Below are 12,857 nucleotides of genomic sequence, written 5' to 3' on the forward strand. Positions count from 1 at the left end.
TGAAAAATTAGGTCAGTTTCTGTATTGTCTGTTAAAGTGTTTCTATATCATTTTCTTTACAAATCATACATTGAAACGATGTAAATTTATAAAAGAATCACTCGGAAATCACTAATTACTTCTGAGAAATGTGCATGAAACGGGAAATTCGATTTGAAAAAATCGCCAAGATGACCGTAAATCACAATCGAGATGACCGTAACAGAATCAGCGATTCATAACAAGGCTGACCGTAACTGCTTTTAAGATGACCGTAATTTGTAAATGATGACCGTAACTTTTAAAGGATGACCCTCAATTCTAAGAAATATCCGTATTTATATAACTATCTTGTTGTATCAAATGATTAATCGTGTTGGTATACACATATTAATATGAAAGTTTTATCCTATAGGTAGAAGAAAATAAGACGTGCTTCAAATGCAAAGATTACCATATGTATCTTTTTTACAGTAGAGGGTTCAATTTTTAAAATGAATTTGCCAAAAGACATGCGGTGCACAGCCTTCAACTGCTCGACAAATGATTTTTTTTTGTTTCTGGGATTACTTTTAATGACATATAATAAATACACATTTTTAAAAATGCCAAAAAATTGCATGTACACCCATTGATATTATATCGTCTTTCATTTTGTCGTGCAAATAAAATAACAGAAATATTTTGAAAATATCATTCGAATAAACTAGTGAAGGTGAGCTCCAGCAAAGTAGATTTTTAAAATAGTATTGTACGAAAAGCGTATCACAAGGCGGAACGTTGTCAATTTGTATATATACAGAAATGTTATTCATACAGTCAGGATTCTACTTCTTCAAAATTATCTCCCCATTACGCCAGTTCATGCTCACAGTAGTAGAAATGGAAGCCATTGTAGGGATGACGCTCTGCCAATTTTGCTCTTGAAAACTGATAAATGTATCCACATAGCACCATTACGATAAATCGTTATATGTCAGTTATATTTTAAAATACAAATCTACTAGCTAATGAGTATTAGTTAATGATCTTGTCTGCATTGATTCAACTTAAAAATATTGTCTGTTTGGATGTCAGATGGAATTTTTGAAAATTCTTTTAGCATTTAAAAAAATTCTAATTAAATATTTCGTGGAAGGGCAGACTAAACATTTTCAGTGGTTGAAGATTATAAACCCTAGTTATCACACACACATTTTCATCATCCAAATTAAAAGACTGTCGTCAAGTACTTTTAGAAAAAATAGCTATTCGAACACACCTACTCTGTTTTTGTGATTCATTAGATAGGTATCTCAATTGACCCATATATTTCATCTTTTCGTACTGTCATTTTTTTTACGTTATAAAGTCAACCTGTAGCTTTGATATATAATAATGATAGAATCTGAAGCGAGATGCTATATAAAATACTCTTGCTTTGTACGTTTTAAAGACAAAATATACACCCTTACATAAAAAGGTGCACTCGATTTTTCTCTTTTCGATACAATCGTTACCTGTTTTGGGGAATTTTTTCTTGATTCACATAATGGAAAGGCAGACACGAAAATTTCTGAACTAAAAGATTGATATATTCTCCGTCCGTGATAAAAAAAAAATCGGAGGTTATGCATTTTCTACATCCAACTTATAGATACTATATATATAAAAAGAAGATGTGGTATTATTGCCAATGAGACAGCTATCCAGAAAAGACCAAAATGACACAAACATTTAACAACTATAGGTAACCGTAAGGCCTTCAACAATGAGCAAAGCCCATACCGCATAGTCAGCTATAAAAGGCCCCGATAAGAACCATGTCGTCGACTTGATATCTTATTGTTTTGCATTACTATGTAATAGATACATTGAAAACTTATGCAAATGGTGTTTTTAAAATAAGAAAATTGTCGTTTTATTTGTTTCTATTAACTTTTTAAAATTTTGTTACTATATCAAACATTACAGTTAACTTTTATCGCTTTCTCGATAAACACAGAGCTTCGATTCTTTTGTTCTATTTCAAAAGTGTTTCCGCCTTCATATATCAAGACAAATTAAGATTTTAATCTGCTTCCTCTGGACCCATACACATGGGCTCGATTACCAAATATTCGTATGTATTATTAATGTTTTTAATGCTCCATTTATTGGCATTATGTTTTTTCTGGTCTGTGCGTACGTTCGTCCGTTCGTCTGTTTGTTTGTCCGTTTGTCCAGCTTCAAGTTAAATAAAATTGAAACTTAGTACACATTTTCCCTATGGAATGATCTTTTTAATTCTAATGCCAAATTACAGTTTGATCCCATTTTCATAGTCCACTAAACATAGAAAATGATAGTGTAGATGAGGCATCCGTGTACAAGGGACACATTCATGTTTCTTCAAATTTTTGTCGTATCGCTGTAAATTTGTGTTAAAATTTTAACGTCGATATCAATAAATATTTCATTGTTTACGAGAAATATGCAATTTACTATCATTGTTATAAATCCTCAATATGGCCAATTATATTATAGTTTAAAAAAAGAAATTTATGAAACATATTTATATCCGCTAACCGAGCCCCTATTGAGATCGACAAACTCAACAAAAAAGCTTTGAATACAATACGGATATTTCTTAGAATTGATGGTCATCCTATAAAAGTTACGGTCGTCCTATATAAATTACAGTCAGTCTTTACAAATTACGGTCATCCTTTACAAGTTACGGTCATCTTTTTACCAATCACGGTCATCCTTGTTTTATGTTACGGTCATCTTGAAAATATTTTGATTATGATTTACGGTCATCTTAACGATTTTTTCAAATCGAATTTCCCGTTTCATGCACATTTCTCGGAAGTAATTAGTGATTTTCGAGTGATTCTTTTATAAATTTACATCGTTTCAATGTATGATTTGTAAAGAAAATGATATAGAAACACTTTAACAGACAATACAGAAACTGACCTAATTTTTCATCCGACATCTTGGGATGACCGTGAATGCAGTTACGGTCATCAGCTTTACCCCAGTGACTATGGGAGTTTAAACTCAATTGATTTGTCCATGGTCACAAGTGTCCCTTAGCGTGCACTTTGGCTACTTAGGTATTTATATATCAGGAAATGATTGAATGAAAATATGTGTTATCGATAAAAAAAAAATATCGTAAATATTATGGATAAAGAAATCATACTCGAATATACCTCGTATTTCTTTTTAAACCAAATTGTAATTTCTTGATTCGTCAAAGGCAAATTTGCTCAACAAATGATTGACCACGTAGCGGCATACCCCACGAGACGTCACAACAAAAAGATTAATCGTCATAGGGCTGCTAGATGAAGTTGGAGATTGCACACCTGGCAGCTTATCCTGTATAACGTGACGGTACCCAAATTGCACCTAAAATCGCGGTTTTTACGTTTACGCTGTTAATCTGTGCGAATAAAAATTATATATGTATACTTGATTTATTCCTTGGACCAAGCCGGTTCTTTTGGTATAATTATCAAGTTATAGTTCCTAGTCAATAACATATAGTTGGCATTCAAAGTGACTGTCAAATGACCTATAAATCTAAAACGAGGAGTACCCAAATTGCACCCATCAGTGAAAATGTCAATTTTTTTAGTAATTTGATTTTTTTGGGGATTTTTCAAGATGTATAAACATTTAGTTAATACTTTTCACTCTTAAACTCATTTTTCAGACAATTTGGTAAACTTAGGAATATTCTTGGCAATCGATATCAGACCTTGACACCACCGGAAATTAACAAAAAACGAAAGTGAAAGTGAAAGTACTATTTTTTTTTAGCTGCAGCATGCACAGGATCAAATTAATTAACTCAGTGTCGACTTCAAAAGGGTTAAAATATATTTCTCATCTTTAAGGAGATTATTTGTTGTGACTGATGACCAGATTAATCAGTTTAGGTGTTGGGATAAGAATTGAATGAATGCAATACATTTTTTACCTCTGTGACCTGGATACTTGTAAAACTGCAGTGACAAGTCATGTAAGTTGTCAGTTAAAATCCAGGAATGGATTTATTGTTGTTATATAAAAAAAGATATGCTAAGGGTGTGTGGATTGGTGTGATATGAGAAATATACTGATTCATTCCAAGCATTTGATATAGAAAAGTAAACCCCTCCACATTATTTATGTATGTGCCTGTCCCAAGTCAGAAGCCTGTAATTCAGTGGTTATCGTTTGTTCATGCGTTACATATTTGTTTTCGTTCATTTTTTTACATAAATAAGGCCGTTAGTTTTCTCGTTGAATTGTTTTACCATGTTTACATTGTCTTTAAAACCATGCAGGGCCTTTTATAGCTGACTATGCAGAATGTGCTGTACTCATTGTAGAAGGCCGTACGGTGACCACATCTTCTTTTCTATATGTGACCTGTATGGTTTTTGTTTTTGTATGTTAGATGGGGTCAACTATATGGTTTCTTATCAATGGGTTTTAGAATAAGAATTTCTTGCTCATTGCAAAGATATATTGCCTCACAGTCTTATTGGTGACCACACCTGACTGTTTGGGTTACTAAATTATTTTTTTTTATTGAATGAGATTATTTTCTGATAAATTCCCTGTTAATTCTGTATTTTAATGTTCCAATGCACAACAACACTTTCTATTACATAATAAAAATTTATTCCAAGTTGAAAAAATAACCACGATAACCTATTATATTCAAAATGAAATTACAAACTTGGAGCAATTTCCATATTCAATTTTCAGGACATCTTCCACATACCCATTGTCTTGAGATAGCTAAACATCTTTGATAGTTTGTAAATATATTTGATGGGACACATGATTGATGAAACATATGCATGCATACAGAGCAATGCATCCAAAACATTTCATCGTCAGGCATGGAAACATTTTCTTCTGTGAGCATGCAAACTTGACATATAAATGTATTGATATCATTGTTATTATTATTATTACTACATAAAAAACAATGCCAATCACTGTCAACAATGAGACTGAGATCAACATATGGCAGTTGATCACTTGGAATACATTCTCTATGGAACCATTTCATACACCTATCATTATCACACCCAACCCATAGAATACCATTATTGTCATCTTGCACACACCCTCTTACACCACACACACCACACGTATAGCACTCATCGTCCTCACAATCTTTCAAATCACTTATTGTTGACATTTCCATACCACCATCAACAGTCTGAAATAAATAAATACCAGTATAAAGATCATATGATTAACTATTTTTTTTTATAATTGTTTTTTTTATATATAGTTAAATTGTTGGTTTTCAAGTTTGAATGGTTTTACACTTGTAATTTTTGGGTCCCTTTTGGCTTGCTGTTAGGTGTGAGCCAGGGCTCCGTGTTGAAGGCCATACCTTGACCTGTAATGGTTTACTTTTATAAATTGTTATTTGGATGGAGAGTTGTCTCATTGGCACTCACACCACATCTTCCTATATCTAATTAACATGATTAATATACAATCATAATGTCATAAAGTTTAGAATGGAAATGGGGAGTATGTCATAAATATGACCTATGACCATTATACCAAAGATTTAGAAATAATTGGGTATATTTTATATCTTTGAATTTCATTTTACCCAAATATTTGTAAAAGTTGAAAAGGCATGAACTGCTTATATACATGTATATATATAGATTTAATATTTTTCATTATTTTGAAGTTATATAATTTTTTAAAATTCAGTGTTACAATCATGTGAATTATTCTTCAATGTGTTTTATTTTTTCAGTCTTCAAATTATTACCTTTCTTTTCCTTTTCTGTTTTGGTTTTGGGCGGGACAGCTCTGGCAAATCATCACCACATTCACTAATTTCTACTTCAGGTGTTAGTTTTTCTACTGGTTTCTTAGATTTCTTTTTCGACTTTTGTTTATTAACAGATGTTTTACTATTCTGTCTTGGTTGCCTTTTTGTTTTCTGGGTCTTTTTCTCCTCCTTGTCCTCTAGTTGTTTTCTCCATTCTAATCCTAAGATAAATGAATATGCTCAAACTTTTTATACCTGTTATATATGTTAGTATTATATACATGTACAGTATATTTGAATATATGTTATATAAAAGCCCATAACTTTATATTTAATATGTATTCCAATGTTTTCTATTGGTTTGTGAAATATTTTGTTTAAGATACTTTGTTGTTTTGATTAAATAATACATGTATTAATGGAGGCCAATATGTATGGGTATCAATCCATTAAACAAAATCACTACATGCAATGCAAAAATATAAAAATACAAAAAAAGCAAATTTTTATTGCTGTACTTCATCTGAACGTCACAGGGAGGCCTTTATTTTAATGTATGTTATATCTTACCTGTAATAACCCTTGCAACTGTAACAACTCTGGTGTTAAGCTGTTTCTTTGCTTTGCCAATAATTGGGACAAAAATGTCTGCAAGATCTTGTGGAATCAACCCCTCCTTTACTAATGGGTGACCATAAACAAACTGTCCACAGGAATGACATAATGGGTCTGTATCAGTATGATCAGATGTTGACCCTTTATAACTTTTGTCCAGTGGAGCCAATTTCTTTCTGTCTATGGCTTCTCTATTAAATGGTAAAATTCCACACTTGCGGAATGCATTTTTTACAATATATGGGCTTAATGCCTTGTCCACGGCTGTACTTAGAACCTGAGCAAATCTAAAAAAAAATATGAAACAAATTTATTACAAGTTTCTAATAAAATAATTTTCTAAATAAGATTTATATTTATATATTCCAGTTGATTCAAACTAGAAGTGTATTTGTTGTGTAAACTATAAATGCATGTATGAGAGTCTGTATGAAGTAAATATCTTAAAGCATATCAAACTAAAACTACTCCAAATATGTATGTATTATATACCAGTTGAGGGTCCAAGGGGAAGGTACCAGGTTAAGGTTGGAATTTTACCCTTTATTGTGGTTTTGAAACCCTCTCTTTTGAAAATTGCTCGACTAACCAATGTATTGTATTAATATAATTTAGTGCAAAATGTATTATAAGTTGCAAACCTGTTTTTTCCAATTATTAAATCTGTACTAGCATATCCAAGCATAAGAGACAGATCATTAAACTCCTTCTTTAATGGCTTAAAACATCCAACATCAAGGGGCTGTAGTATGTGTGTTGTGTGGGGTGGAAGACAGAAAAGGTCTACATTTCTTGCAATAGCCAGATCTATCAATTCTATAGATAGATGGCTTTCATGGTTATCCATGGTTAAGAGGATGTTGTGCTGAGACAAATGAGAAGTTGAGTTCAGGAAGATTTCTTTAAACCATTGGATAAACAGTTCTGAATCTACATATCCATTTGGGCTTCTCGCAAATAACCATGCCTCTGGAATACCTGTTAAGAAACAAATTACATTACATTTTCTTTGCAAAAAACAAGTAAACAAATGCATGCAAGTAATAATCATGATTATATAAGGAAAAAAATAGAGATTTTATAAAGGATATTTAAGATGCCTTATATTACATGTCTATTGTTAAATTTGGTGTACTATTCAATCAATCAAACATTTTGTTTTTAATTGTATCCATATCTGATTTAAAGAATATGGATATATGGCTTTAAGACATATTTTAAATTTCAACATACTTTTTCTATTTATTTTAAAAAAAAAATAGTTCCTGAATATCTCAGTATAAGTTGCAATCAATTTTTGTTATTAAGATATTTTGCAACTAGAATCCCATGCTTCCACTAATTCAGGTATGTAAATTATCACAAATAAACCAGTCCGTAACTATATCTATATTATATTAGTTTAATCAGAAATTAAGCGAAGAAAATTTATATATACATGATATAGGAGAAATATATATTTTTTTCATTAATATATTGGAAGTTACCTCTTCTATATGCACCACTAGGGAAAGACTTTTCATATATAACCATAGTTGGCAGAACATTCCCATCAGCTGATGTACATACAACAGCTGTTGTGTGCTGTGAAGTTGTTACCATTTTTGTATAAGAATGGGATGATTTTGGTGTACAAACTTTATCTATCACAGTGGATTTCCCAAATCCTGTTTCATCCATGTTGAAAATGAATTGTCCTTTGTCAAATATACCTGAAAATTTACAAAGTTGCAGTTGTAATAGGAACAATCTTAACTGTGTTTTAATACATGTATGTAGGTTAATGTGACCTAATTATAGTCTTTTTTTTTAAGTAACTGTCTTTTAAAGAAATATATAAACTGTATACCATAATTGCTAATTTAATATTTATATACATGTATAAACAATGGCAGAAGATTGAAAAGGAATATATATTCCCAAAATACAAATGAAATCCTGTAAAAAAAAATATATTGCATCAGTGCATAATTTGAAAAAGGAATGAATGATTATATGATTACATTAAAAAATTCAATTGTTATAATGTGAATACTATGACCATCCAATGATGGCCTGATAAGTAATTAGTTTTTTTTTAATGATACATGTAACCATTAATTATTGGCTTATGACTTACAGAGCCTTTTTAATGTTTCTTCCAGAAGGTCAAAGTGCTGTTTCATTACTGTAAGATTTGCCATTCTCTGGCGCCCTCCATCTATTATTTGTGGCTTCTTCATTGACAGATCTTTATGTCTTTTTAAGAAGCTCCTATACCATTTATTGGATGGCCCTTTTTGATTGGGTATCTCTCTTCCCATCTTTTTCATTATTTGTCTTACAAACATCTTAATCATTTTCCTTGTTAGTGGAAAGTTTCTCTGGTAGCAGTATTCAATGTATGTAACAAGGCTCTGCTCTTCTTCATTATTTAAAACTCGTGTTGGAAAGTTGGTGTTTCCATTCCTTAAATTTCTTCTGATAACAGATGTGTGTATATTGAATTCTTTTGCAGCCTTATAGGAAGAATTTCCATTTTTTACTGCATTTATTGCCCTTTTTAATCTCTCTGGACTATACTGTTTGTAATTTTCTGAAATTAATCAATAGAATATATACTTTCTTCATAATTTAAATAAAGCATGAATATGCTATGTTTAAAGTGTTCTTTATAAGATTTATGTAGGAAGAGAAATACATGCCATTTTAGTCAAATTAAAAAAAACACCATACAAATTTCGTGGAAGCGTTTTAAAATAGACAAACAGACCATAATCCATAAATTATAAAAGAAGGTTGTCTGAATATGGCAAAATTAATAAAATAACATTCGCTTTCTATTTTATTTCTATTTTTGTAATTTTCTTGATGCCTCAGGGCTAAGTATTTATGGACTATTTTTTCATGTAATATTTCAGCAAAGTAATCCTCAGAGCTCATGTTTGATTGCTGTTTTATTCCAACTATAAGTGAAATTTATTTTCTTACTAAATTTTGGAATTTAAATTAAAGTATTATATAATTCCCATCTTGGGATTTTCTTTTCTTTAAAAGTTCACATCTCATATTTTTTTGTATGTTATTTCTGATTCTGTGATTCATGTTTTACAGTTTAATAGGAATACAAATCAAATCAAATTTTAATTTTACAAATTGATCTTTTTTTTTATATTCATTGTTGTAATTTTAATTGTGTTCAGTATATTAAAATGGTTCCCGGTCGAAACTGCCCTTTTTTCTTGCATCTCGTCATAGAGCACCTGTTTGTTGTTATCGATACAAAATGGCGGAACTGACGGGTTTGGGGACACATCACAGTTTTTTGTTCTATACCTTAATAGTTTATTTACTGACGTTTATTTTTTTGGACAAAACGTTTCATACTTTATAAACGCTTAGGTTTCGGGTAATATTCTGGCGATTTAAGGGGTAAAAGGTGTATTTTTTCAATCGTCGCACGAAGGGTTTATCAGTGTGGCATCATTTTCGTAAGGACTTACTCTTTGTATTTGTATTTTTTGTCCGCTTCCTTGAAGGTAGAACCATCCTGACTTTTTCCAGAGACGCAAAAATGGACGGAAATGACGAAAATTCAATCGTTGCACGTTCTTTACAAAATAACACGATTTCCAGCGCTTTTTTCTCGGATAGGTGCAATTTGGGTACTAGGTGCAATTTGGGTACCCTTACGTTACAGACAAATCTCTACGTTTTGGTGAAGAACGCATAAGGGATACCGTTGCACTGTTGACAAGCGGATAATGGTAACTGAATTTAACACGATCCCAATATGGCGAAGGGGAATCCCAGTAAGATCTTTCCCTCTTAATTTCTTTGTTTTTACATATATGTGGCTAACATTAATCATCCGTTGTTTGGCTATTAACATTTGCAATGAGTCTGTAAAATATTTACCTTAAACAGTTGTCCCGTTACTGAGAAAATTGAACACAATAATCTTTTATTTAACACGCGGTTTTTTTCTCATTCATACAGTTTTTAAATATTTTTTATATACGTTAGACCGTTGGTTTTCCCGTTTGAATGGTTTTACACTAGTAATTAATGGTTTACTTTTATAAATTGTTATTTGGATGGAGAGTTGTCTCATTGGCACTCACACCACATCTTCCTATATCTATTTAACATCACTATACATGAAATGAAACACAATAACCCATCTTTAACTGAAACCGCTATATCGGAGTATAGACAAATACTAGCGCAAGAGAAAAAAAATGTGTCGGGGGGGGGGGGGGGGGGTTGCGGGGGGGGGGGCAAATTAAAATGAAACTTGCTTTAATGCAGCAATTTCACAAACAGTGTTTCTGCATTGTCCATAGACAATTAAGTCGCATATAACCTGTTTATTTATTTTTCTTTTTGCTTTGTCCATGTCTCTTACAAGTATTCTGCTATTCGGATTTTAACCGAAATTTATCATTTCTCAAATCTATTACAAAACAGATTTATTGGTTTCGATTTCTTTTTGGTCATACTATACGCGAATATCGAGTAAAAGATAATCGATTTCTTTTTCAGGTGGTGGTTTTATGTGTTATTCATAAAAATTTGCATCTGACGAAACCGGCATTCTTCAGCACACATTAATACAGCATGGTGACCATGAGTCCACATTTAGCATGAGGAAGTCAATATTTGATCAGAAATTGGGTTGCTTTGCATACAGATCCCTTCATTTCCCTGCTCAAATTTCAGATCTAAAATCATTCCACGGGAGTCTACATATTTAACGTTCACATTAAATCTCTAGAATTAGCTTTAAAACGAAACTGGAAATCTCACAATATACACCGGAAACACACTTCTTAATGAGAAATCAAATCAATACAAACTGAAATTTCAAATATATTTGATTTACTCTATGAGGACATTGATTTTACCTCAGTTTTGCAATGCATTTGTGAGGGGATTATGAGGAATATATCACGTTTGACTTACTGATGGATGTAGGGAGTATTTGTGCATAAGAAGGCATACAAAACAATACACCCGGTTAACAGACCAAACACTCTGATGTTGGGTTACTGTTAAAAAGCTTTTGAAAGGGACAGTAACTCCTTTGATGATTTAAAGGACAAGGCTTGCAAATTAAGGAAAACGAAAACATATTTCCAAAAGAATATCGTATCAATTGTGTTGTTCCGTCTAATCCTACTCTTAACACAAGAATCATCAAAATGTACTGTGAATGCAGAAAAAACCTAGGTTTACTCAGCATTCCTCTAGACGCATTCGACAGTGTATAAGTTAATTACCAAACTACGGCTGAGTAATGATAGCCACATTTATGTAAAATCAGAAGTTAAGAGGGAAATATCTTACTTGGATTCCCATCCGCCTTATTAGGGGTCGTGGTAACAGTGCGTAGACAAGGCAGAAGTTTTGGGGACTTTTGTGTCATGAAAACGGATAGTTTCGGGACGAAGTGTGATGGTATGGGGTGGATTAACAAAACCATTTTCGAATTCTCCCGTGGCCAGCGTTATCACTAGATCTTACTCATATAGTACATTCATTGGATCGGCTTGGTAGACGCCGTTAGACTTGTTTGAGAAAGTAAAAATATAAGTGAACCAACACCTAAAGTGGTGATTGTGCGGTAGGGTAAAAACGAGTGGATACCGCTAGGTATTCACAGTCATCTTGAAAAAAATGAATATGCCGACAATAAAGACAACAACACTCATGTTTTTACCGCATAGTATCTGTTTATTGGGTCTCTATGTTTCGCCTAGTAGATAGGCATCATCAGGACTATTATACAAAGAAATATGACAGTGAAGTATGAAAGTGAAAGTAAATTAAAATAGAAAATATATAAATAGAAATGTTAGTTTTCTTGAATGGTAACAGCATCTCGTGCAGAGAAATTGTAGAATCCCCAAACTACACATTGGATTAATTTCGTTCTGATAGGTAAATAAACTCATCATAGATACCAGGATTAAATTTTGTATTTACGCCCGACGCGAATTTCGTCTACAAAAGACTTATCGGTTTCGCTCAAATCCAAAAAAAATAAAAAGGCCAAAATAAAGTGCGAAGTTGAAGAGCATTTGGGACCAAAATTCCTGAATATTTTGCCAAATACAGCTGATGTAGAAAAGCCTTAGTATTTCAAAAATTCAAAGGTTTTGTAAACAGTTAATTTATAAATATGAACATTTTAATAAACATAAAAGAAGCTATTGGTATGTCTCCAGGTAAAGAAACAGTTATGAGAGCAGGATCATTAAACGTTAGGAATAATAGTCAGACACACACAAAAAAAGGAGTGAAAGAGCAACAGAATAAAACGCAAACAGAAATGACAAGCTAAGAATGTTGCAAAAGAACTCCGTGAAAGAAAATCATATAAAACTAAATTGGTACATGTAATAATAAATGTGCACTTTGACATGACACAAAATATGATGTGATTGTTAATGAGACAAAAGTGAACATACTAAATTGTCTCGCCTGTGTACATGTCATCGCAGTGAAAGAA

The 12,857-nt window shown here is 32.0% G+C and overlaps 1 protein-coding gene across 1 annotated transcript; it reads right to left on the reverse strand.

Moving 5' to 3' along the window:
- Positions 1-4,627: 4,627 nt before the first annotated feature.
- Positions 4,628-9,892, reverse strand: LOC139510735 (tigger transposable element-derived protein 6-like). Its single transcript, XM_071297259.1, has 7 exons — positions 9,847-9,892; positions 8,484-8,939; positions 7,852-8,076; positions 7,006-7,342; positions 6,320-6,651; positions 5,747-5,970; positions 4,628-5,170 (listed from the first exon to the last, which is right to left on the reverse strand). The coding sequence occupies exons 1-7, from the start codon at positions 9,890-9,892 to the stop codon at positions 4,697-4,699; spliced, it is 2,094 nt and encodes a 697-aa protein (XP_071153360.1). The 3' UTR covers positions 4,628-4,696.
- Between the last annotated feature and the right edge of the window lie 2,965 nt (positions 9,893-12,857).

The sequence above is a fragment of the Mytilus edulis genome, chromosome 2 (assembly GCF_963676685.1).
Source record: "Mytilus edulis chromosome 2, xbMytEdul2.2, whole genome shotgun sequence".
NCBI classification, from domain to species: Eukaryota; Metazoa; Mollusca; class Bivalvia; order Mytilida; family Mytilidae; genus Mytilus; species Mytilus edulis.

Coding starts and splice junctions, on each gene's coding strand:
- LOC139510735 (XM_071297259.1), bottom strand. CDS start 9,892: ATGGTTCTACCTTCAAGGAAGCGGACAAAAAATACAAATACAAAGA. Junction 6,652..7,005: donor TTAATAATTGGAAAAAACAG/GTTTGCAACTTA, acceptor ATTTTTTTTTAG/ATTTGCTCAGGTTCTAAGTA. Junction 5,971..6,319: donor AGTTGCAAGGGTTATTACAG/GTAAGATATAAC, acceptor CATTTATCTTAG/GATTAGAATGGAGAAAACAA.